Raw genomic sequence first — 27,112 nt, 5'->3', positions numbered from 1 at the left:
CAAAAATTATCACCATTGGAAAAAATGAGATATACAAAAATTATCCCCATGTTATTCAATACTTAGTTGGGTAACCTTTAGCATGAATTACCGCCTTACAGCGTCTTCCCATGGAGTGAACCAATTCTTTTAGTTCTGCAGCTGTTATAATGTGAAACCAAGATTGAATGATTGCTTCTATTAACTGGGTTTTATTGCTGCCTATATTTGGCTATAACTTTTCACGGAATACTGATAACTGAACACACTTTGTTGCATTGCATTCCTGATTAAATTATCTTTCCATTGATATATAATTTTATGGTACGACTCCAAAAAAGGTGGTATTATTAGCTGCCAAATCTCAAAAATACACTTTCCCCAAAAGGTTTCCACAATTTTGGCCACTACTGTATGACAAGGTTGTAAAATGGGGCAAAACTCACTTAACAAATTCCTAACTCAACATAAAATTTGGGCTCAATTGTGGTTGCAAGTTGAGGACTAACTCCACTGCTAGCCCTCACCTTAACAACCATTTGTTTAGTGATTGTCTGAAGTTATAACCCACTGAAAAAATGGCTTATGGCCATTTTTCACATGACTGTTGCAGCAGCCCTATGGTCAACGTGACCAAAATCCAGGCACTTGACCCCTGGCATGTATTTATGACAACTGCACTGTTCCTGGGTGCACATGATTACCATTTGTAACCTTCCCAGCCAACTTCCAACAAGCAAAGACATTGAAGAAGCTATGTTAGGGGACATGGTGGCTCAGTGGCTAAGACGCTGAGCTTGTTGATCAGAAAGGTTGGCAGTTTGCTGGTTTGAATCCCTAGCACCACATAACTGAGTGAGCTCCTGTTACTTGTTCCAGCTTCTGCCAACTGAGCAGTTCAAAAGCATGTAAAAATGCAAGTAGAAAAATAGGAACCACCTTTGGTGGGAAGGTAACAGCGTCCCATGCGCCTTCGGCAGTTAGTCATGCCGGCCATCTGATCACAGAGACGTCTTCAGACAGCGCTGGCTCTTCGGCTTTGAAACGGAGATGAGCATCTGCCCCTAGAGTTGGGAACGACTAGCACATATGTGCGAGGGGAACCTTGACCTTTTAATATTCACGTAATGACCACAGGAGTCATGTAATCACTGCAGTGATTCACTTCACAGTTGCAAAAAAGGTCAGAAAGTGAAGCAATGCACTTAAAGTGACTCATTTTACAACCTTTTTTAGCAACCCAAAGTTTGTGTTCGATTACAGCCATACATCAAGGACTACCGGTATGCAAAAACCTAGCTTTCTGAAAAAGGTGAAGGAAAAAGGACACAACCCTCAGCAAGGGTGATGGGTGATCACCACTGGGGGCACCTTGGAGGACCAAGTTAGGGACAGATCCTCATGGATAAAATCTACGTATGTAATCGCTAAGAATGGACATGGGCTTGATGATGCATTGTCAAGGGAAAATAGTGCTGTATTTTCCAGAGATATCTTATCAACCTTTTTGTCAAAGATTTGCTCACTTTTTTTTAGTAAAACAAAACAAAACACCAATTTAGGGGTGGGGGAGGGGGGCAAGGAGACAGAAACACGATGCATATTTGAGTTTTAAGCAAACAAAAAAGAATAGATATAACAACAAAGCAAGAATGTTTCAGCCCCCTACATCTGTCATTACTTTTAAGAATAGTTCTAATATCATTCCAAGCTATTTGCTATGGTTAATGTTGGAGCCTTTCAAACAAAAACAAAAACAAGTGAAGAGGCACATAGATCTCTCGCCTTTGACTCAGGAGAAAATTAGGGTGCATATGAACCCCCCACTATCTGCATTCTCAGCCGATTCCTTAACAATCAGCCGGAGGACAATGTGATAATTCTAGGAAGTCCAGTTTGTGAAGCTGAACTTGTGCTCTTAAGCAAGACAGTTAAACAGACCCCCACATCTATATAGAGAGATCTACCCCTGGCTACAAGAAGCAGAATAAAAAAAGGGGAAGGCTACAGAATCTCTGACTTGCGTCGGCTGGAACACTAGAAGCATCATTTACGAATGCTTAGCTTGAGGGGTGGGTATGCATTGTCTGGGGGCCAGGTCTCAGCAAGATGTCCACTCCGATTCAGGGAGCAGCTGAACTGACGCTCCTCCTCCTTGCTGTTATTTTAATTTGCCTGACTCAAATCGCCAGAACAAAGAGTCGCAACGAAGCCCTGCCTCGCCACTTTGGAACGGATAGTGACTTCCGGGCGTACGAAGTGGTGAAAACTAGCCCCATATCCTGGCACATGCCAGCCGCTCAGTTAGGATATGTGGATATGGAGTGAATTAATATCTTGCACCAAGCTGGATGTTGCAACCAATATCTCATGCTAACTTAGCAACCTAACATGATAATCAGCTATATTGCATAATTTATGCTGGTCGTCTTTTTCTTTTCTTTTCTTCTGGGGAGGGGCCTCTGCAGAGCTGCCTATTTCCAATCACTAGAAAACTTTTTATCTTCATCCTCAAGAGATTTTAGCCAACATTTTAGTACAGGGAAGCCTCGACATGCAACGGGACATTTGGTGACCGTCAAAGTAACGACGGCATTGAAAAAAAGTGACTTATGGCCGTTTTTCACACTTACGGTCATTGCAGCATCCCCATGGTCACGTGATCAAAATACAGGTGCTCGGCAAAGGGGTTCATGTTCCAAGCCGTGTCCTGGAGTCACGTGACCAGCTTTTGCGACCTTCTGACCAGCAAAGTCAATGGGGAAATCCAGATTCACTTAACAACCATGTTACTAACTTAACAAAATGCACTGATTCACTTAACAACTGTGGCAAGAAAAGTTGCAAAATGGGGCAAAGTCACTTAAACCGATGTTTTACTTAGGAACACAAATTTTGGGCTAAGTTGTGGTGATAACTCAAGGAGTAAGACAAGGAGTCCTTGCTTACCAACTGCCTTATGCAATCACAGCTTGGAGATACGTTGGTGCTCAAAAACAACTTTGCGACTAATCCTCACATTTATGACCATTGTGGAGTCCCGTGATCATCATGTGCCTACTTCACACCCAGCTTGCGACAAGCAAAGTTAATTACGGAAGGCAGAATTAAGAAGCTGTAGTTATATGTTTTTCCACTTAGTGATCAGATCATTTTGGTTAATGACCAAAGAGGAAGCAACATCATAAATCTGTCTTGCTCCCATGACTTTCCACGTAGTAATTCTGGCTGGTAGAGAATTGCTGGTCCCAATTGTGGTTGCTAAGTAAGGTTTACGTGCATTAGCAACCCTTTCAAGTCAAACATGACTACAAAAAAAAAAGGATGGATATTGCTGAGTTACACCTCACCTCTAGGGCCATGGAAGCTAAGGTTGTTGGGAACTGTAGTTTAGCTACTTTTAGAACTATGGATTTTCCTTCTCTTGACTAGAATCTTAAGAGAAACAACAGAAATAAGTGAGGTGGAGTGGGGGGGGGGGGAGGGGAAGAAAAAGACTCAAGTTGTTAAACCAGTAATACAAACAGCATTTTGCCTCTGAGATTTCATCAAATGGTGCCCACACAGTTTCAAATATATCTTGGCAACTTTCTCAAATAAAAGGTTATCAGGAAACTGAATTGTATGTTTAGCATCACCTTAGCATTGCATTAGCAGCTCTTTCTGATAAGAGTGCAGGTCCATTTTGCAACGCTTCCTCCTTTCCACCCTGGCTACCCAGAGGTCTTCAGAAAAAGAAAAGAAGTAGCACTTGAAAGCAACAAATTCCCACAAACTGCTATGCAAAGCTACCTGATCTCCACTTCCGGGGTGTTCCTCACATATACCAATAATACACAGGCTCCTACACATCTACAACGTAAAACACCCATGGAAAATGTGGGCCACTTGGAAAACTTTTCTACACACCCACCAGGAAAAATCTGAACGCCTCCACTTCAAATAAACAAAAAGAGGAAGGAGATAACTTATTTGCAAACAGGAAGCAAAAAGGAAAAAAAAAGAAAAGAAAAACCACTCTGCCATCCTTCCCTTCCTCCAAAAATCAGAGGCACATCCAGCACAAGATAAAATTGTGCATAATGAAAAGTAGCTGGAGGGTGGGGTGGGATGATACAAACACACACACTATATATATATATATTTATATCTATATGTGCTTCATCAGCATAACCTGCCTACCCAGAAGAACAGGTTGATCAAGTATCCCCATTTTTAATTCCAATGGAATTATTTAAAATTCCGACTGTCAAACACGGACTGGCTAGTGTGAGATATTTTAGAAGGCCTTTTTAGGGTAACAGACCTGAAGTGGCCCAAACTCATGTACGATTCATAAAACCAAGACCCCAATCAGAGCTCACTGTCCCCCCCATCAATACAAAATCTGCATTGGCTCTTTTATCCTTAGGTTAAAATGTTGAAAGAAAAGCAGCTATACAGGTAGCCCTTCACACATATAGCCATTTATTTAGTGAGCGTTCAAAGTTTATGGCATGGAAAAAAGTGACTTATGTCCTGGTGTCCTCGCACTTACAACCGTTGCAGCATTTCCACAGTCATGTGATCAAAATTCAGCATTTATTTACGACGGTTGCAATGCCCCAGGTTCATATCATCACCGTTTGCACCCTTCCCAGCTGGCTTCTGACAAAGGGGGAAGCCAGATTCATTTAATGGATGTGCGATTCACTTTATAACTAGAGTTAAATAACTTAATGACTATGGCAAAAAGATCGTAAAATTGGGTGCGACTCACCACTTTGAAACATCAAGCGCCTGAGAAATCAGGAGATTAGGGCAGTTCAAGTGAGTATATAAAGATTTGTTGCAAGCTTAAGCTCTCTACAAGAATCTGGCCAACTGACCATTAAGAGAAATGCGGGAAAGATAAGGCAGTTATTCAAGGTTGGCTGGACTTAGATCTCTTACGGGTGCGAAGGGACTTGTGACTTATGACGCTTTTGGCTCTTCCCTTGGACTCAGCCTGGTCATTTCCTACAGGAAATTATGAACCCAATTGTGGTCGTAAGTCGAGGATTATCTATAACCTTGATCATTAAGCTTTTTATAATTGGGCAGTAAAGGTAAAGGTTCCCCTTGCACATATATGCTAATCGTTCCCGACTCTAGGGGGACGGTGCTCATCTCTGTTTCAAAGCCGAAGAGCCAGCACTGTCCAAAGATGTCTCCATGGTCATGTGGTCATCATGACTAAATGCCGAAAGCGCATGGAATGCTGTTACCTTCCCACTTAAGGTGGCTCCTATTTTTCTACTTGCATTTTACATGCTTTCAAACTGCTAGGTTGGCAGAAGCTGGGACAAGTAACCGGAGCTCACTCCGTTACGCGGCGCTAGGGATTCGGACAGCCGACTTTTCTGATCGACAAGCTCAGCGTCTTAGCCACTGCGTCCCATTGGGCAGTATGGCCCCCTCAAAAGCCCCCACTCTTTGGGCAACATTATATGTGAATAGATTATTAAGTAGAGGCCTATAGGACTGAGCACTGCTTAAGGGAATGCACGTTTTGTACCTTGGAATCCCCACTTTAAATGTGCTGGGACTGCAGTTCGTTCAGTTCCCAGCCAGAATGGCTCCTTGCTCATTAGATTGCTGCGAAACACAGCCACAAGGTAAGTCCATCAAAAGTGTGATAGAAAAGCTGGTGGTTGCAACATCCCTGCTAGAAACTGAAGTGTCAGCAGGTGCTGGCGTAAAGGGACAGGTAAAATTTAAAGCCCAGTGGGGACACTATCAAAATGCCTTACGGGGGCCACTGTGGGCCTTTGTGACATGGTCAAGCCTAAGAGCCACCATAGAGGACAGTGGCCTACATCAGGGGTCCTCAAAGCTTTGGACCTCAGGTACCACTAAATTCACAATTTTAAATCCCACGGACCACAAATATGATCTGCCTAATGACCAGCTGGGTGGGCGTGGCTAGGTGATCATGTGACTGGGTGGGTATGGCCAACTTGATGTCACTCATGTTGAGGGGCACCTCGCCAGCCTCTACTCGCCCCACCCCTCCCAGCCACTCCTTGCCTGCCCGCCCAGGATCCTAGGGGCCCCAACAGGAAAAAATTGTTGGAGCTAAGCAGCCACCACGAGAAAGAGTTGGCAAAACAGCTGGCTCAGTTCAAAGTGGATCTGACTGAGGAGGTTCAGCGGAAGCACCTCACTGAGGACTACGAGCATAGGCATTTCAAGCAGAGGGAAGACCTGCGGGAATGGCAAGGCTGCGTACCGGCCCTGGAGGCTTACTGGGCTGAGATGGTCAGCCCGTTCCAAGCCATGACGCAGTCCCACTGGAACGAGACCTTCTGGCTGTTCGCCACCAGCAGCGCTTCCCTCCAGCTTTCGCCCAAAGCCCCACACCAGGAGGCTGAAGCAGAGCCCAAGTCGGAATTTATGCCCCCCTCTGATCCGCAAAAAAGACCCAGAAGGGGGAGACTCTCTGCAGCAACACAAGCGTTCATTGCATGTATCCAGCCCAGGGGCCGTAGTTTGAGGACCTCCGATTTAGTGCAATATAAAAATGCAAATAATTTTTCTGCGGACCACCAAAATTTTCTCGCGGACCACCAGTGGTCCACGGACCAGCAGTTGGTGACTGCTGGTCTACATCAAGTTATTAACATTCTTCGTAATCTTTCAGAGTTAGAATGAATTGCTTTTTTTTGTTTAACACCTAACAAAATAGAAAATATCTTTGGCTTTCCTTTGCTTTGCTTGATGAAAAAAATGACCCAGAGGTAGGACCGGCTGCAGCTACTGCTGGTTCGCTCAGGGACTTGCTTGATGTGCGCTATGTGGACATGTGTAGTACAAAAACAAGATGGCAGCACCTACAGCGCCACCTAGACAACTGGTTTGGGGCGTGGCAGGCCCAGTTACTACCTATTCGGCCGAACTGGTAAGAACCAGTAGGAACCTACCTCTGCCACCAACCACTGTCCAAACAATACAGACGTCCCCAATACTCAGTATTACTTTAGAAATAGATGTTTTTGTTTCTGAATGGCTAAAAGTGCTCTCTCTCCCTCCCTCCCTCCCTCCCTCCCTCTCTCTCTCTCTCTCTCTCTCTCCCCCTCCCTCCCTCCCTCCATACACACACACACACACACACACACACACACATATAATGTTGTATTTGTACTGATAAATAAATAAAGGGAGACTAGTATAGATCTATTTCGAGCTAATTAGCTCTCATCAGCTAGCCATACCCTTACTGGGATTTGAACCTGGGCTGTATTATATCTTAGGCAGGAGTCTTAGCCTCCTATTCCCTAAAGAGGGAGTAGTGACCTTCCTCCCATATTTAGGCATACCAGGGGTTGTAACACAAATATATATATATACACACATACATACACACATACATACATACATGTTCAATTGAAACTCTCCCCCCTCCCCCCCAAAAAATACAGGTAGCCCTCGAATTACAACGGTTCATTTAATGACTGTTCAAAATTACAATGGCATTGAAACGAGTGACTTATGACCATTTTTCGTACTTACGACCATTGCAACATCCCCCCAGTCACGTGATCAAAATTCGTATGCTTGGCGATGGACTCATTTTTATGGCGGTTGCAGTGTCCCAGGGTCATGTGATTACCATTTGCAACTTTTTAACAAGCAAATTCAACCCTGTATCACTCAACAACCATGTCAATAGTGTAACAACCGCAGTGATTCACTTAACAACTGTGGCAAGAAAGGTTGTGAAATGAGGCAAAACTCACTTACCAAATGTCTCATTTAGCCACAGAAATTTTGGGCTCAATTGTGGTCATAAATCGAGGACTACATATATTATTTAATTTTCTTCTCAGTGCATTGAGTGGAATTTCTCACTGCGTTTGTCAGTGTCCATTAATTAATTCATTAATCTTCATTTAAGTTCCATTGTTTTTCCGAGGAATTCAAGACACCATTCCCTCCTAAACTATCATAGTCAGTTTGTCTTCAAGATTTCTGCCAGAGGGTTTAGGGTCCAAATCACTCAAGTAAGTTGGAATCAAGTGTTGGCTCTCTAGGTAAGTCCATCTTACAAATCTATTTGTCATTTTACACCAAATTGTAAATCTCCAATCCACAGTGATGCTATATAGAGAGCCACTTTGGCCTAATGGTTAAAGCAAGTCTGGAAAGTAGGAAACTGTCAATTCTAGTCCGGCTTAGGCATGAGGAAGAAAGATTAGTTGCCAGTAGTTGAAGTATTTATAAAAAATAATAAAGACAGGATTGATTGATTAAATAAAAGGTATTATGTATTCCTCTTGGCTCTGAGCAATATATAGGTAGTCCTTGATGTACGACCACAATTAAGCTCAAATTTTCTGCTAAAGTAGTCAGTTGCTAAGTGAGCTTTGCCCCATTTTAAGACTTTTCTTGCCACAATTAAATGAATCACTGCAGTTGTTAAATTAGTAACAAGGTTTTTAAGTGAATCTGGCTTCCCCATTGCCTTTATTTATTTATTTATTTATTTATTTATTTATTTGATTTGATTTCTAGACCGTCCCCTCTCCCCAAAGGGACTCAGGGCGGTGTACAGGTACCAAATTAAAAACCATACAAATAATAATAAATATAATTAAAATCGAATTAAACTTTAAATAAATAAAAATTAAAAACTTAGCCTAAGACCAACCCGTGAAATTTAAAAATACTCCTTTGCTTGTCAGACGGTGGCAAAAGGTGATTCCAGGACACTGCAACCGTCATAACTATGAACCAGTAGCCAAGCGTCTGAATTTGTGAAAAAACACTGAAAAAAGTTATGTCTGGTCCTTGCACTTATGACTGTAACAGCAACCCCATGGTTATGTGGTCAAAATTTGGGTGCCTGGTAACTGGCATATATTTATGATGGTTGCAGTGAGCTGGGGTAACATGATTGGAATTTGAGCCCTTCCAGGCTGGGTCCTGACAAGTCAATGGAGGGGAAGCAAGATTTGCTTAACGACCATGTGATTCACTTAACAGCAGTGTTTCGCTTAAAAACTATGGCAAAAAAAGGTTTTTAAAATTTGGTACGATTCGGTTAACAACCCTGTTGTTAGTAACGGAATACTGGTTCCCAACTGTGGTCGTAAGTTGAGGACTACCTGTAACTCCTACAATGAGCAGGTTTATCATGCAATGGTACCCAGATAATGCACAAATTAATTTGGGGGGGGGGGATGAGGCAAGGAAGAGATTGGCAACTGCAACTGTTCAGGGTGATTAATTACAAATAATATTTCCTTATTGCTTGAATTATTTACTATTTACTACTTGAATTGTTTACTAATGCTATTACTATTCCCCCCCCCCCCTATTTTATCAAAGAATCCTAGGTAGAAACAATCTCTTCGGGTAGGGTCTTGCAGGCCAATTTATAATTAGATATTTGGTGACAACAAGTAGTCAGAAACTCCTATGAAACTTTCCAGGTGCAACAGAGGTGGGGAACTATGGACCCTTTATGACTTGTGGACTTCAACTCCTGGCTGGCTCAGGAATTCTGGGAGTTGTAGTCTGCAAAGTCATAAAGGGCCCGTAGTTTTCCACCCCTTGAGTACAAGAACAACATCCAATCCTGTTTGATCCCCCAGCTTCTGAAATGCCAAAGCAAACCGGGTCTGAAGTTCCACTATGCGGCAATTGGAATCAGCAAATAGCCATCAGAAGTCCTCCTGCCCACCCCTCCTCCAGAAGGCTCCTTCAGGTCCCCTTTCAAACCGGCTTGGCACGCCACTTCAATCTTTCATTTCTCCAGATACACACCCCAGTCCTCATTCATTTCTCCCCAGTGTTTCCCAACACAGGAGCCCATGTGCTTGGTTAACTGCATGAGCAAAAGCAGTTGAATCAACAGCAGTTCCAGAAGAAATGCTGTTGGGAAAAACAACCCTAAAGAATTAGGATTGTTAAAACTCAATAGCGGAGCAAATATTAAACCAATCTAGCTAAAAAAAAAAAAAAGATGATGTGGCAAGGAGTTCCACCGATACCATGGTGAATCAGATGTTCCCTTCAATTTCCTGCTTTTTTAAAATTTCTACTATATGCCAGAACATTTTCTGTCCCCTCCCCCCTCAAATATACCTGGACAAGTGAATGAGAGGCACGTCCACTTGCTTCCTAAAACTCATTTTAGGACTGCTTACCTTTTTGAGGTGCTCATATCCACCGGCTCATCCCCCGTCTGAACTTCCACTCTGATGGTTGCTTTCATCTCCCCTCCTTTTAATAATCCTTGGACTTTACTAGATCCAGAGTCAGTCTTTAGCTTAAGGTCCCCCCCTTCGGAGTTGCCCTCGGGGCCCCCCAAAAGCCCTTTGTCCATTTTCATTTTTTTACAGTCCACGTCGTTTTGGGTGACTTCCCGTTCAAGTGCTCGCTTTTGGCTTCGTGTCCTGCAAGCTTCCTCCGTCATTATGGTGCTCTGGAAGAGGAGCACAAAGAGGTGGAGGAGGGGAGGGAGAGAGAAAAAGAGAAAGAGAGAGAGAGAGAGAGAGAATGAGAATATGTTCACTACACCAACCAGGTGCCATATATACGGCAAATGAAGTTGTTCAGCTCCGATCCTATACTCACACTCCCCATCCCCCATCACATCCTGGAGTGGAAATCAAAGAATCAAAAGCCAAGACTGGAGAGGGTTTTTTTGGGCGGGGGGGGGGGGCGCGAACAGGTGCAAGTATGCCTAACTTCCCATAGGAAATCCAGAGCATTTCCTTCTGACAACGCAGCTTGCTTTTCTTATCGTTTTAGATACCCGATTGTCTTTTAAAGTTTTATTTCTAGTGAAGTGTTCCAGAGTTCTGTGAAAAAAGTCCTCTCCTATTTAAGAAGGTCGGAGGGGAGGGGGTGGCTCCCCCACCCACCCACCCCGATACCCGGCTGCCCCATCAACTCTTCCTGGCTAAAAAGGAGAAACTTTTAAGCTGGTGCTGAAAAATAAGGCACTTGATTCGGCAAAGCTCCTTAAAAACCAGCAGCTGGGTAAACTCTTCCCATCCCAACCCTTTAAGTCTGTTCTGAAAGTGCTCCGGATCCTTGGGAATTCAGGTGGGAATCCGGGGGAGGGGTGGGAAGAGATTTTGAAGGGAAAGGGGCTTAAAAAAAGTTTTGTTTGGAGGAGGGAACATGCACTGGAGAGAGAGGCCTGCTTCTGACCAAGCCTCCCCAGCCCTACCTGCAAGGAGCACACATATCTGATGGGGGTGGGGGGAGGAGAGCTGAGTCAGTTTGTGATCCCATGACATCACTGGATCTACACATGACCCTTTCCCAGGATTCAGTCGGAGACACAAAGCACTTTCCAGAAAACCGGTCTGAACTGGTTCCAGACAACAAGCAAAGTGTCGTTAACCCTAGCGGAGGCACCATCTTGCAGCGCTGGCGTGTGTGCGGCTGCGGCATCTGCCGCAGCTGGCATTCCACAACAGAAGTCCTGGGGACCATCCCCTCTGCTCCTCTTAAAGGGGCAGCGCGCTTTGACACCAGCGCAGCAGCCATGGCTGCCGGGACACCACTTTGCCAGGGAAAGCCACTTTGAAAGGGGCGGGGGGGGGATCTTTTTTAAAAAATAATTTTTAAAGCCAAAAAGGGAAAAAAAGATCCAATTCAGAATTAGAAGCAGGGAAGGGGGCAGAGGAAAAGGGCAGAGAGACATTGCTTTGGGGGTGGGGTGGGGGGGAAATAGTTGGCAAAGGCAGAGCAACTTTCTCAATGCAACTATGAGAAAAACTAGAGGAAGGCCTAAGAGAGGGAGAAAGAAAAAAGCCTTGGGAAGTAAAAGAGGACATTTCTGGAGAAAAAATTCCAAAACGAAGAAGCCAAGTGGCTTTTACTATCAAGACATTTCAGTTTTGAGTTTTCACTCCATGATAGTCTTTGCTCTCTTCAAATTCTCCATATCTCCCCTCCTCAAAAAAATCCACACCTCACCATAAGGCTAACAACCTGCTGAAACAAAATCATTATTTTTCCCCCCTATCTGTAACAATTCAGCAAAAGCATCCTGAAGGGAATCTCGGTTTGGAGCGAATGTATTTTGAGGGCTTTTGAAGGCTTCAGGCTGTAACACCCTGGGAATACAGAAAGTCTCTTTGTCCATTGACGATTGGACTCTCTGAGGGAAAAATATGTGAGGAAAACCTACATTTATTTAATTTAACCATCATATGGCCACAAGGTTAGTTAGTGTGGGCCTGCTTCAGCAGACGGGATATTGTAGTGCTTTTTAGTTTGCAACTGCTACACAGGTCCCATGTGGCAGAAGTCAGATAAATATGTCTGTTAGGAATTGGTTCCAGTTGTCAGTTCCCCACCTGCCCTCCTCTCTGGCCATTTGTCTGCAGAGCTCAAGCTTGTCAAAATTGACTGGCACCTGGTTTCAGACAGGTGGGGGGGGGGTTCTTCCCCAAATGTTTCCAGAAATGAAAGACTTGTATACTGCACCACTGTGAAAATATTTACAGACTCCTCACATCCTGGACATAAATTGTTTCAACTTCTACCCTCAAAACGATGCTATAGAGCAGTGATGCCGAACGTTTTTCTGCTGGGGTGCCAAAAGGGCGCACATGTGTAGCCACACCCATAATGCAATGCCCTCCCCCCACGCATGCACGCACAAACCCTCCCACCCACGTTCCCCCCTGCGCATGCGCCTCTGGCTTCAGTTTCATTTCCAAACTTCCGGTAGGTCCATTCGGCCTGTTTTTCACCATCCACAGGCTCCAGAAGCTTTCCTGAAGCTGAGGAGGGCGAAAACGGCCTCCCGCTGCCCTCCAGAAGGCTGAAAATCAGCTGGCCAGCGCTTGCATGCACGCTGGAGCTGACATAGGGCAACGCCTTGCGTGCCCTCAGATATGGCTCCGCGTGCCATAAGTTCACCATCATGGCTATAGAGCACTGCACCCCAGAACAACTAGACACAAAGACATTTTTTCCCCAATGCCATCACTCTGCTAAACAGCTAATTCCCGCTGTTAAACTATATACTAAGTCTGCATTCCTGTTACTAACACCCATCTCCTCCCACTTCTGACTGTATGACTGTAACTTTGTTGCTTGTATTCTTACGATTTATATTGATTGCTTCCTAGTATGATTTGATTGCTTATTTGTACCCTATGGCTATCATTAAGTGTTGTGCCTTTTGATTCATGACAAATGTATCTTTTCTTTTGTGTATACTGAGAGCATACACACCAAAGCCAAATTCCTTGTGTGTGCAGTCACACTAGGCCAATAAAGAATTCTATTCTATTCTATTCGAAAAACTAAACCAAGATTTTGGGCAGGAAAAACCCAAATAATAATACTCATAATGTGTGCATTGACAAAATTTCCATCTGTCAATTACAAAAGTCAAAAAAGTCAATTACTTGGATCTATACATAACAACATGCTGATATATTTTGATATTCCAGGTTCTTAGAAAGAACTTTAGATGAATGGAGGTCAACACCAGCTAAATAACTGGCAGCTGCTATTTTACATTGCTGGTTTATAAATGACCTCTTAATTTTGAAGAACAAATGTAGCATGGGATCAATGGAAGCTGCCTCATTGGTCCACTGCTTTCAATATTGTATTATTATACTGGTTGGATTCATATACAACAGGGGTGTTGAACCTTGGCAACTTTTAAGACCTGTTTCCCTGTACACTCAATTGCCAGAGCTGGCTGGGGAATTCTGGAAGTTGGACACCCCTGCACTACAATATTCTTGAGTCCCCAATGTGAAATGAAGATACAACAGAGACACGTTTTAAGGCCTTTCTAGAAGGCCAAAGAGTAATGGCTGATCTCACAGCGGCAAGATGTTCCAGAGCGCAGGAACTATGTCAGAAAAGGCTTTCTCCTTGACCAGGGGTCTCCAACCTTGGCAACTTTAAGCCTGGCGGACTTCAACTCCCAGAATTTCCCAGCCAGCAAAACTAAATACCCTCAGAGGGCTTCCTTCTATCTGTCTGTCTATCTGTGTCCTTCCATCTTTTGAAATATCACTCACAGAGACATGCCAGCCCTCCATCTTTGATCTTGTAGGAACTCAGCCTGTTTGGTTATTGGACAACCATTTGTCTGAAATGGTATAGGGTTTCCTGCCTGAGCAGGGGGTTGGACTAGAAGACCTCCAAGGTCCCTTCCAACTCTGTTATTCCATTCTGCTAAAAGTTAGCTGATTCTGGGAGGGGACTAGAATTGGGGTCTCTCTGGCCCTTGTTCAGCCATCTTCCCCACTATCTGATTGGTTCTTGGGGTGTGAGGGAGGAAGTGGCCGAAAATCAGCCAATGAGCTTCTGGGGCTGAAGGGGGATAGAACCTGGATCTCCTTGTCAGGAGTCTCCAACCTTGACAACTTGAGGACCTGAAGACTTCAACTCCCAGAATTCCTCAGCCAGCATGCGCTAGCTGGGGAATTCTGGGAGTTGATGTCCGCCAGGCTTAAAGTTGCCATGGTTGGAGAGCCTTGTCCTAGCTGAAATTCCTTAACCGATGGGATTTGTAGCAAGCTCTTTCTGCTGAAGCAAATGCCATTGGGGCAAGCCAGTTCCTCAGAAAACATGTTCCCATGCCATGAAAGGCTTTAAAGGTCCTATCCAACACCCAAAATTGGATCCAGCAAGAAAATGTCAACCAATGCAGCTTGTGCAACAGCATTGTTGATGTGCCACTCTAGGGATCTACGTCGCTATATTCTGTACCAATTGTAGCTTCCAAATACGGTACTTTTCAAGGGTAGAGCGCGCTGCAGTAATCTGAACAAGAGATGATGAGAGCTTGAGTGCCTGAGCACAGGATCTATTTCTTCATACTCCCGGCAACTCTCTGCCCCAATTGTATTTCTACGATTATCTTGATTTAAAAGGTTCCCCCCTTGCACATATGAGCTAGTCATTCCTGACTCTAGGGGGTGGTGCTCATCTCAGTTTCAAAGCCGAAGAGCAAGCCCTGTCCAAAGATGTCTCCGTGGTCATGTGGCCGGCATGACTAAATGCCTAAGGCGCATGGAACGCTATTATCTTCCCACCAAAGTGGTCCCTATTTTTCTCCTTGCATTTTTACATGCTTTTGAACTGCTAGGTTGGCAGAAACTGGGACAAGTAACAAGAGCTCACTACGTTACACAGCGCTAGGGATTCGAACCGCCGAACTGGCGACCTTTCTGATCGACAAGCTCAGCGTCTTAGGCACTGAGCCATGGCGTCCCTTCCCTCCTTGATTTTTTTTAAAAATACTATAAAGCAGCAACCTTTCTGGCTGTGGACCAACAGCAGGAGGGGGAGTGGGATGATTTAGCATGTGGAACCTAAGCCTGCCCATGTTCGCCTGCCACTTGCGCAACCCAGTTCCCAAAGGGCCTCAGACTGGTACTGGTCTGCGGACCGGAAGTTGGGGATCCCAGATATAAAGCACATCAACAGCTTCAAGCATAATTTAATATTTCCAGCAATGCTTCTGGACCCATCTGGACTCTGGTGGTTTTATTAAAAATGTCCTGGTGCGCAGGCACAACCAAATGTTTCATTTACTTTTGGGTAAGTTAGGTTCTCAGATTGTCGCTACCTAATAATTTTCCAAGACTGCTCACAATGTTCACCTCCGGATGTGTCCATTACCGCAAAAAAGTAGGGGGGACCCTTATGCTAACAGCTTGTTTCAACCATGATTTATTAAACAAGCTACAGTGTCTGAGATCGCAGGTGCGGAACAAAAGGCAAAACCAACTCCATAGGGTAATTAAGCACAATTGAACCACCTAATCATTATCCGACTGCCCTGTCCAGAATCTCTCCCAGCCCTACTTAGAGATGGCCAAAAACTGAGGGTCAGAGTGTTACCTCCCAAGTTATGGTGCCTCGTTCTCGTTTTGCAGGAATACATTTGCGGCTTAAGGATGACTGGGAAATGCTTGGATGTAGCGAGAACGATAGGAAACGAAAAAACACTTCAAGACCCCAATGGAAGTTAGAGGCATGCAACTTGAAGATAAGAGAGGGTGTGGGGCCAACAAATAAAATTCAGAACGAAGATAAAGAAGGTTCAACAGGGACCTAATTCTTCCTGAACTCCTAGCTAGCAAATCAATCAATTTATTTTTAATTGGGGCATATTTTGCCCAAAGTATGAAATAAATAGCCTTTTACCAACAACAAGAAAGAGACTGCAAAGAGCTCCTAATCACTGATTCTCCTTCTACCTTAGTAAAGGATCCTCTTAAACCAGGGGTCTCCAACCATTGGCAACTTTAACACTTGTGAACTTCAAGCAAAGCTGGCTGAGGAACTCTGGGAGTTGAAGTCCACAAGTCTTAAAGTTGCCAAGGCTGGAGATTCCTGTCTTAAACCTCTATGTAGGAATGATGTCCTATCTAAGTCTTCACTTTGTAGATCTCAGCTCCCAGCTCCCATTACACTAGAGAAGTGTTTCCCAACCTTGCCAACTTGAAGATGTCTGGATTTCAACTCCCTGGGAGTTGAAGTCCAAACATCTTCCAAGTTGCCAAGATTTGGGGAAACACAACACTGCACTAGAGTCAAAAACAAAGCTCCATCCTAATAGAATGCTGCAAACCCAGTCTTAGTCCACATCCATCTTGGGGCAAAAAGAGTTTTCATATAGGTACAATACCCTTGAGACACAATGAAACCAGAAGGCTATACAACCCTCAACTTAGATACCTGCTGCTTAGCAGAGTTCTTTATTTCCTTATTACAGTAATTTGTATACCACCTGCAAATGCTTCACCTTTCCCTGGGGGCCATAAGCTAGTGGACACCTCCTTTATACGTTAGCAACCCACACCTTGTGCTTTTGATAGAGTCTACTCCAACTCCTAGGATCCTTATTAGGCATAGCTGGCTATCGATTACGGGTAGCCCTTCACTCCCGACAACAATTCAGCCCAAAATTTCTGCTGCTAAGCAAGACCGTGGTCAAGTGAGCCTTGCCCAATTTTTACAATCTTCCTTGGCAGAAGTTGTTAAGTGAATCACTGCAGTTGTTAAGTTAGTAACACGATGGTTACTGTATTTTTCAGAGTATAAGATGCCCTGGAGTAGAAGACGCACCAAGATTTTAAAGAGGCAAATTAAAAAAAAAAGTTTTTACACTCTGCAGACCTCCCTGAAACAGCCTGTCTTTTGTAAAAAAAAAAAAAAAGAGCATGCATAGCCTTTAGGAAGCTTGCAGAGTGCTCCTGGGGGCTAGCCCCCCCCTCAAAATGAGCAAAAAATGCCCCGTTTTTGCAAAAACGGGCCCATTTCTATCAAAAAAAGGGCACGCATAGCCTTTAGGCGGCTTATAGAGTGCTCCTGGGGGCTGGGGTGCAAGAATGAGTGAAAAATGGCCTGTTTTTTGCTCATTTGTGCCCTCCCCAGCCCCCAGGAGCACTCTGGAAGCCTCCTAAATGCTATGCACGACCATTTTTGCAAAGGGGGTGGGGTTTCGGGAGGCCAAAAATGCTGTATTCAGTGTATAAGACACACCCAGATTTTCACTCTCTTTTTTTGGGGGGAAAAGGTGCGTCTTATACTCCGAAAAATATGAGTCTGATTTCACCATTGACTTTACTTGTCATAAGGTGGCAAGAGGTGATCCCATGACCCCAGGACCCTGCAACCATCATAAATATCACATGGCTATTGGGATGCTGCAACAGCCATAAGTATGAAAAATGGTTGCAAATCACTTTTTTTCAGTTCCATTGTAAGTTCAAACCGTCACTAAACATATGTTTGTAAGTCAAGGACTACCCGTACGGAAGCCCAGCTTGGGGAAGACTGCTCTACGTGGGTCAGAATATCTGCCTACAGAGCCAGCAAGCTTCCTGCTACAACTTCTTTTAACTCATGACCATTTCTTGTTATCATCCATTGCAAAAGACTGGACTGTGGTGAAGGAACAGTTTGTGACTCACATTGTATATAACTTCACGGAAGTTAGTAGCCCACTTGCAACACAAACGTTATGTGCGCGCACAGACCCCCTTTGTGATATTGGGAAATTGTTCAGTTTTTGCTTGGTTATCCTCAAGTAATTTCTAGTCAGCCTGGGACAGGGGTCGGCCACTTAAAACACTGAAAGAGCCACAAACGTCGTAACTGGAAGCCCCCCGTTCAATTCTGGAGCCAACCGGAAGTCCGGTTCCCCCGCCATAGAGTCTCCTCCTAGCGCAGTGTCCTTTTTCCTCTAACTGTCCTAACCAAAAGCCCTATCAATTGTGGAGCTGACCAGAAAACCTGCTCCTTGCCATAGAGTCTCATCCTGGCGTGCTGTGCTTCCCGCCCCCCCCCCCACTCCCAACCGGAAACTCCTTTCAAAATTGTGGCACCAACCAGGGACATGGAGCCATAGCAGAGGGATGAAAGAACCATCTTTATGATGGTCGTTAAGCAATTTACATGATCGCTAAGTACCATATATTTCAAAGTATAAGACACACCTTTTTCCTTCAAAAAAAAGGGTGAAAATCTGGGTGTGTCTTATACACTGAATACAGCATTTTTTGCCTCCCAAAACCCTGCCCGCTTCACCAAAATGGCCTTGCATAGCCTTTAGGAGGCTTATAGAGTGCTCCTGGGGATGGGGAGGGCAGTCGGGTTGCTGACTCCTGGCCTAGGAAATCCTGCTTGAGCAGGGGGTTGGACTAGATCCGTGATGGCGAACCTATGGCACACGTGCCACAGGCGGCACGCAGAGCCATTTCTGAGGGCACGCGAGGCATTGCCCTGTCAGCTCCAGTGCGCATGCGCCCGCTGGCCAGCTGATTTTCGATAGTTTTTTTTAAAATCTCCGGAGGATTCCCTGAAGCCTCCAAAGGGCGAAAAACAGCCCAATGCAAACCAGAAATGAGGAGAGAGCTGCCGGAACGGGGGAAAGACAAGCGGCAAGAGGCTTCTTTCACTTGTGCTGGCTGCTCTGTTCCCCCCTCCTCCCCTGCTACTAAAAAGGATCCTGCCCGATCGCTGGAATCCAAAGGGAAATGAGCTGCCAGCACAGGGGAAAGACAAGCGGCAAGGAAAGAAGAAAAGAGGCTTCTTTCACTCAACGTGGCTGCTCTGTTGCCCTTTTCTCCATTTCAGTGATATGGCATCGAGGTTGCCCCACCCCCCATTGCCCAGGTCCTCGCTTCTTCCAAACATTTCTTTGCCTACCTGATTTCCAGCTCCATCGCATTTCTTGCCATCGTGTGCAGAGAAACAAGGTTTGTGGGACTAAAACAAAACTTCAATCAATTACAACTTGGGGGGGGGGGGGAAGAGATCTCGCAAAGTTGGAATTGATTGATTGAAAGGAGTTTTTTTTAGTCCCACAAACTTCGTTTTCCTGTCCAAAACGGCAAGAAACACGATGGAAAAATGCTACGGAGGGGAAATTAAATAGGCAAAGAAATGCTTGGGAGAAGCGAGGACCTGGGCGATGGGGGGTGGGGCAGGCTCCATGGAGTGGTGCTGAAATGGAGAAAAGGGCAACAGAGCAGCCACCTTGAGGGGGGAAAAGCTGCTTTTCCTTATTTCCTTGCTACTTGTCTTTCCCTCATGCAGATTGCTCTCTTCCTCATTTCCCTTTGGATTGCAGCAACCAGGCAGGATCCTCTATGCTAGCACAGGGGAGGGGGGGGGGAAACAGAGCAGCCACCTTGAGGGAAAAAAGCTGCTTTTTCTTCTTTTCTTGCTGCTTTTCTTTCCCCTGTGCCAGCAGCTCCCTTCCTCATTTGTCTATTGACTGTAATGCCCAGGATCCTCTTTAATAGAAGGGGAGAATTTAGTAACTGGACTCACACCTGCCATTGTAAAAAGGGCCCAATCTTTACATAGGAGAATGATAAGGGAAGGTTTTTTGACACAGGAGCACATTTGAGCATCCCCCCACCCCCACCCCAATCTCTGCCCGTTAGTGGCAGAGCAACTTCTCCCCTCACTGGGTGTTATCCAAGGGGAAGCAGCCAGAGCAGGGAGTGGCGAGGAAGCCTTGTGCAAAAATGCACGGTCCACAAAGGTGAGGGGGGACATTAAGTTATGTGGGTGGGCACTCGAGTTCGTGTGATAGTGCGCACGTATGTGCTTTTGGCACCCGAGGGGAAAAAGGTTCGCCATCACTGGACTAGATGAACTGCAAGGTTCCTTCCAAGTCTGTTATTCTGTCTCTCAGCCCAAACACAGAGGACATCAAATGTCTGTTTGACCTGACAAGACAGGCAGTATTCCAAGTCATACACATTTTTGTTTGATTTGTCCATCTTCAAAATATCATGTTCAAAGTAGCCCATTGTACATATGCCAGTTATTTTCGTACGGGGAAATCTACAGCTTTGAAAAAATTATTACACCAAGTTACTGGGAGAGAAATCTCAATTCACCACAGGCAACCAGACTGAGATTTAGCTACTTTTAACATTTTACTATTTTCTTGCCTTATAAATTTATGCATAGGTTGCAATTTATGCAACCTATCACAGTGCTTTTATTCCCTGTGCTCCAACACTGGAAAGCCATATTTCCATTAAAGGTAAAGGTTCCTCTCGCACATGTGTGCTAGTCGTTCCCAACTCTAGGGGGCGGTGCTCGTCTCCGTTTCAAAGCCAAAGAGCCAGCGCTGTCCGAAGAGGTCTCTGTGGTCATGTGGACAGCATGACTAAATGCCAAAGGCGCACAGAACACTGTTACCTTCCCACCAAAGGTGGTTCCTATTTTTCTACTTGCATTTTTACATGCTTTCGAACCGCTACGTTGGCAGAAGTTGGGACAAGTAACGAGAGCTCATTCCGTTAGACGGCACAACGGATTTGAACTACCGAACTGCCGACCTTTCTGATCGACAAGCTCAGCATCTTAGCCACTGAGCCACCGCATCCCTAACGTATTTGCATTGGCTGCCCCCAAATGTGTTTAGGTCCATCCCGCTCCCTTAAAGAAAAGAAGACCAACCTGGGATAATTCAGGCAGTGTCTTTTCCAACATGGGTGTCTGTGACAGAATTTTATCACATATTGACTGAATTCACCTTCTGCTTGAAGACAGGCAGAGAGAAGGGACCTTGGTTGGGCAATTACTGCTTTCTTTCGCCACTGTAGGGAAAGTTATAGGAAGAAAACATAAAAGTAGAAATGAGTTCCATTTTAAGATACAAGGAGAAGAATCAGGCATACACCCAAGTTTCCCCAGAGTAGACTACACCACACTGTCAAACGAAAGGTTAGCTGTCCGGTTAAAGAAAACTTCATTTAAAGGAGAATATGTGTAGCTCAGGGTTGAAATGAGAAGTCCTTGGTGCTCTCTGCACTGATGATGTTGCCTAGTGGGGTAATGAAACTTCTGCAAGAAAACAATCCAGGTCAGAGAGCACCAAGGAACTCTCAAATCTTCATTTATCCCACAGATTGGCATCTACTGTCTGCATTCAAGTAACAAAGAAATTGCTTGAAATTGGTATGGGAGAAGGTGTCATTTGTTTTTATAAAATATTGTGCTTTGCGCCATCTCGCCGTTCTTCATCCATGGGACTCAGACATTTCATATTTTCTCCTAATTCTGGGGTCAGCAACTTTAAACGATCAAAGAGCCATTTGGACCCGTTTCCTACAGAAAAAAAACAAAACAAAACACCAGGAGCCACAAAGGTCCTAACCGGAAGCCCCCTGTTCAATTCTGCAGCCGATCGGAAGTCCAGTTTCCCCACCATTAGAATCTTCTCCTAGTGTGGCGTCCTTTTTTCCTCTACCTGTCCTAACTGAAAATCCTATCAATTGTGGAGCCAACCAGAAAACCTGACCCTTGCCATAGAGTCTCTTCCTGGCGAGCTGGGCTCCCCACCCCCCACAAACCGGAAAGTCCCCTCAAAATTGTGGTGCCGACTGGCGACAGGGAGCCGCAGAGGGACGAAAGAGCCACATGCGGCTCCAGAGCCGCAGGGTGGTGTCCTAACAGCACCCCCCCCCCAAAAAAATCTCCTGCTATCCTGATTTTTTTCCCTTCCAGATAAAATTGCCAAGAAGTGAATTGGGCCATCTCTGGTACCACCCTGGGAACAAGTAATCAACAGCTTATACATCCGAACAATGGGACCTTTCAACAATGACCATGTGTGAAGATATATTCTTTTCAGTACTGTCTTCGTTTTGCTCTTATGTTTTTAAATAATCACGTTTTATCCCATTTTCGCATTTGTGGAAATGCATCTAACTGGGCTTATTGGGAAGTACAGTCCCACACATCTGAAGGCTACGCAGGGGTGAAAAATACCCACCAAATGTTAAGGCAATTGTTCTCCTCGGGAAGTGGCCATACATTATTATACAGTTCACTTATAGATTTATATCCCACTTTTTTTTTGCAGCAGCACAGTAGTGTTCTCTCCTGGTTTTCCTACCCTGTGAGATAGGATGGGCTGAAAGACAGAAAGTGGCCTAAATAACCTCATAGGGCTTGCTTCCACCTGTCTGTCTGTCCATCTTTTGAAATACCCTAATCACACACGGAGACATGCCAGCCTTCCATCTTTGATCTCGTATGAACTCAGCATGTTTGGTTATTAGACAACCACTTGTCTGAAATGGTCTAGGGCAGTGATGGCAAAACTTTTCGGCACCGAGTGCTGAAACATGTGCGCATCTGAAAACCAAGTGGCAGGCAGGTATGTGCGCGCCAGAAACCAAAAGAGCAGCTGGCGATGGCATGCGTGCCCACAGAGAAGGTCCTGCGTGCCACCTGTGGCATGTGTGTCATAGGTTCGCCATTACGGGTATGACTGAGGGGGGGACTAGAAGACCTCCAAGGACCCGTCTGTTATTCTATTCTGCTAAAGGTTAGCTGATTCTGGGAGGGGATTAGAACTGGGGTCTCTCTGCCCCTAGTCCAGCCATCTTCCCCACCACCTGATTGGTTCTTGGGCGGTGAGGGAGGAATTGGCTGAAAATCAGCCAATGAGCTTCTGGGGCTGAAGGGGACTAGAACCTGGATCTCCTTATTTTGGGGGTCTCCAACCTTGACAACTTTATGACTGGGGGACTTCAATGCCCAGAATTCCTCAGCCAGCAGTCCCCCAGTCGTAAAATTGCCAAGGTTGGAGACCCCTGTCCTTGTTGCAAGTCCAGCACCTTCTCCACTGCCCTACATTGTGAAAAGATCTGTATCCTTAACTACTGAGATGTTCTCCAGGGGCCTGGATAAAGACGAGAGTTGCCTACAATGGGCTACCATAAACCCTTTTCACTGGGGATGCTATTGAATGCACCTGGGGTTTCCGCTTTCAAAGCATGTGCTCTGTTCCCGCTGGGAGATGGTCCTCCTATATTGCACACACAGGACCAGAGATAAAGGTTTCTTGAAGAGAAAAGATCAGATAAATAACAATACAGCCTTCGATTTCCAGCCACTCGTTTAGAGATCATTTGACGTTACAATGGCAGTGAAAAAAGTGACGTCTATGAGATCCAGTCCCTGCCCTATGTCTGTTGCGGCATCCCCACAGTCACGTGAACAAAATTTGAGTGCTTGGCTACTGGAATCTGCTTACGATGGTTGCAACGTCCCAGGATCATTGCTTGTGACCTTCCCAGCTGGCTTCCAACAAACAATGGGGACATGACGCATTTGCTTAACGACTGCGTGATTTGCTTAGCAACCACAGTGATTTGCTTAACAGGGCAACAAAGACGTAACAGACATGACTGACTTAAGAAACACTTTCATTAGCAATGGATATTCTGGTCCCAATTGTCATAAGTCAAAGACTACCTACCTACCTACCTACACGCCCAAACACTCTTGTGTGTATGTGTGTAATTAGCTTTTTAAAAAGTAAAAGATATCCTCTTTTGTACTGCCACAAAAAGTTGGCAAAGAATCAGAGGGTTGCCAAGGACCTTGGAGGTCTTCTAGTCCAGGGGTGTCAAACTCAAGGCCTGGGGGGGGGGGGGAGGCAGATCCGGCCTGTGAGTCTGCCCTGGAAACAGTGAAGGACCGGCCCCTGGTGTGTTAGCCACAGCCCAGGTTGACCAGGCACTGATCTTCCACTGGTGGCAGCCATCTGGTCCGGAACGCAGTTAGCCTTAGATCTGCAGGGCTGCTGTGGAGTGAGTGAGGGGGCGCCGAGACAATGGATCCCCCAGCCCCACCCGAGCCACCACAAGTGCCCCCCTGATGCGAGCAACTTTGAACTGGTCATGACCACCCCAGCCAGCCCCCCACCCGTCAGCCATGACCACCCCAACCCCCCAAGGTCAACCACAACCCTCAAGTGGCCCTCAATGAAATTGAGTTTGACACCCCTGTTCTAGTTCAACCCCCTGCCCAGGGCAGGACTCTCCTCACACCATCTCAGTCAAATGGTATCTACTATCATGAATCCTCATGTATATTCAAAAATATTTCCCAAATGAGCTAAAGGCTAGACAGCTGAAAGTGACTTATATTTTTAACACTTCAGGATGGAATACAAACAAGCAGGAAGTACTAAGGGAATGCAATTTAAAACTTGCTTTGCTATAATATAAGGGCAATCAGTAAAATAAAACCTTACGTTGCCAATAATTGTGGTAAGAAAACCCTCCGCTTACTAAATCCTAAGCAATCTTCTATATCTCAAACTGCTGGTAAACTGCAGAAGTACTGTAGTACTTAAAGGTTTGGTTTTTTTTTCCTTCCTTCAACTCATTTATATCCTTGCTTTCTTAAACATTGTGATTCTGGCATTAGTCTATTTAAATTACTGCTCCCTTCCAAAACCTTTATTAAAAATGGTTTCCAGTGATTTATGGATCCCTGTTACTACCATTCTAATTTTAAAATAAAGTTTAATTTCATTTACCTAAACAAAATGTAATAATAATTATAACAGATGAAAAAAGAGTGGAAATAAGGATGTGCAACCTTTAAAAGGAAAAATCCAAGTTTTTTCCCCCTGAAAATTTTAAAAAAATACCCTCAGTTGCTCAACAACTCCTAGGCTTGGCTGACTGAAAGGCCTTGGCTGCAGTATGTAAAGGGTTAAGTCCTGCCATCTTCATGCCATTCACTGATATGTCCATTAAGGGTGTTACATAACAAAATGGCAGACCTTAACCCTTTCCTTGCCACACTTCCTTTCACTGTCAGTCACCCACTTCAGCGGGCTGAAATCAAAAGCACCTAAAGGAAAACTCCCAAGGCTGAATGGGTTTATGAGATATTATATTTTAAATAAGGCGTTAAAGCTTAAACTTAACGAACAACAACCAATCGGAAAAAGAAGTATAAAAAGGGGGGTGGGGGAGGGAGAAATCCTGACTTCAATTTTGTATTTTAACTTTTAAAAAAAAGGTCGAAGTTTTAATGCTAACAAAACCAGCTTTTCTTAACAGGGGAAGAAGCAAAGTGTGATTCTATGAACATGGAAATGCATTAAGTTTGTGTCAGGTATGTTGAGCCGAGATTTAGAAATGCCAAAATCACCCCAGATGTGCAGATTTTCCTCTTCCCCCCTAAAAGGTACAGATGACACTACCTCCTCAGCAGTTTTAAGCACTGAAAGCTAAACCTGTTGCAATCTGCTCCCCACCCCCCCTTTTCAATTTCTGGGTTATAACTTGAAGGTCTCTAGAGCAGCATTTCTCAACCTTAGCATTTTGAAGAAAAGTGGACTTCAACTCCCAGAATTCCCCAGCCAGCTCTGCTGGCTGGGGAATTCTGGGAGTTGAAGTCCCATACATTTTAAAGATTAAAAGTCCAAATACTTTAAAAGAAGCTGTTCTAGGCATTATCTCCAGCTGAACTACCACTGCCACCACTCTTCTATCAGCAGAACCTTTCTAAGTGAAGGCAGGATGGAAACCATCACCAGCCTCATCTGAGGATGATGGACGATTGGGGGGGGGGGGCGCTAAGAAATGAGTCAGCTGATCTCCCCCCACATAAGCCAGTGCAGGGATCCATAGCATCTCTTGACATGCTATCCAGCTTCTATTTGAAGAAGACCTCTAGCAAAGGAGAACTCATGATGTCATGTGGCAGGCTGTTCCCCTGGCTGATAGGAAGTTCCTCTTAAGATGTCTAGCCAAAAATTCCTTCCTCTTAATTTTAGTCCACTGTTTTCAGTCCTGCCCACTGGAGCAACGGATAATATCTCCTCCCTCTTCTGGATGAGACCCTCTTGGATAACTGAAGACTAAGATCCTATTTCCCATTTGTCTTTTCTGTAGGCAAATACTCCAGCCCTTTAACTGTTCCTCATTGGGCTACTTATCTCCAACTTTTCACCATCTTGGTAATCTAGTCTTCTGTTTTTTTCAGTCCTTTTTTGAATGGTGGTCCCAGAATTGAATACACATCTCCAAACCAGGTCTGGCCAGGGCAGAGCAGAATGGGAACAATTATTTCCATGATTTGAACTCTTATGTTTTTGTTGATGCACGCCAAGAGTATTTGGTTTTTCTGCAGTTGCATCACACGGCTGGCTCGCTTTCAATTTGTGATGGATGAGGACATCCAGAGAATCCTTAAATGTACTACGGGTAGTCCTCGACCTACAACAGTTCATTTAGTGACTGTTTAAAGCAGGGGTGGGTTCCTGCCAGTTCTAACTTCTTCTATAGAAGAGGTTCCACAAATCTACAGTGCCGTTTAGAACCGGTTCCAGCTCCCTCCCCCCTCCCCGTCTGCACATCATCAAGATGAAGAGTGAGAGGAGGAATTCTGGGAGTTGAAGTCCACAAGTCTTAAAGCTGTCAAGTTTGAACACCCCTGGATTTTTTTTTTTCCTAAATGGTTAGGGGTGCAAGGGTCTTGTAACTTGACAGCTTTAAAACTTGCGTGCTTCAAATGCCAGAGTTTCTGAGCCAACATTTTGGCTGCTAAGCAAGAGCGTTGTTAAGTGAGTTTCACCACATTTTACAAGTTGGCCATGCCCACCCAGTCACATGGCTGGCAAGCCACTCCCACCCAGTCACATGGCTGGCAAGCCACTCCCACCCAGTCACATGGCTGGCAAGCCACTCCCACGAAGCAGGCCACACTTACAGAAGAGGTTCTAAATCTTTTTGAAACCCACCACTGGTTTAAAGTTACAACAGCATTGAAAAAAGTGACTTACGACCATTTTTCACACTTATGAGTGTTGCACAATTCCCATGGACAT

The 27,112-nt window shown here is 44.9% G+C and overlaps 1 protein-coding gene across 10 annotated transcripts in view; it reads right to left on the bottom strand.

The window, feature by feature from the left end:
* Window positions 1-27,112, bottom strand: part of GATAD2A (GATA zinc finger domain containing 2A) — a 125,405-nt gene that overhangs the window by 29,514 nt on the left and 68,779 nt on the right. For 4 of the 10 annotated variants that reach the window (XM_081958973.1, XM_081958978.1, XM_081958971.1 and 1 more), the window contains exons 3-4: window positions 20,929-21,068; window positions 10,149-10,426 (exon numbers count right to left, since the gene is read on the bottom strand). The exons of 3 other annotated variants lie outside the window; for them this stretch is intronic. In XM_081958973.1, the coding sequence (XP_081815099.1) occupies window positions 10,149-10,426; window positions 20,929-20,961 (311 nt within the window). In that variant the 5' untranslated portion in view covers window positions 20,962-21,068. The remainder of the gene's footprint in view (window positions 1-10,148; window positions 10,427-20,928; window positions 21,069-27,112) is intronic. 3 more of the 10 variants (XM_081958977.1, XM_081958975.1, XM_081958976.1) reach the window with 1 other exon arrangement.

The sequence above is a fragment of the Natrix helvetica genome, assembly GCF_964273705.1.
Source record: "Natrix helvetica genome assembly, chromosome: 1".
Classification (NCBI taxonomy): domain Eukaryota; kingdom Metazoa; phylum Chordata; class Lepidosauria; order Squamata; family Natricidae; genus Natrix; species Natrix helvetica.
Note: the sequence above shows the minus strand (reverse complement) of the source record. Positions and strands in the feature narration are given on the sequence as shown.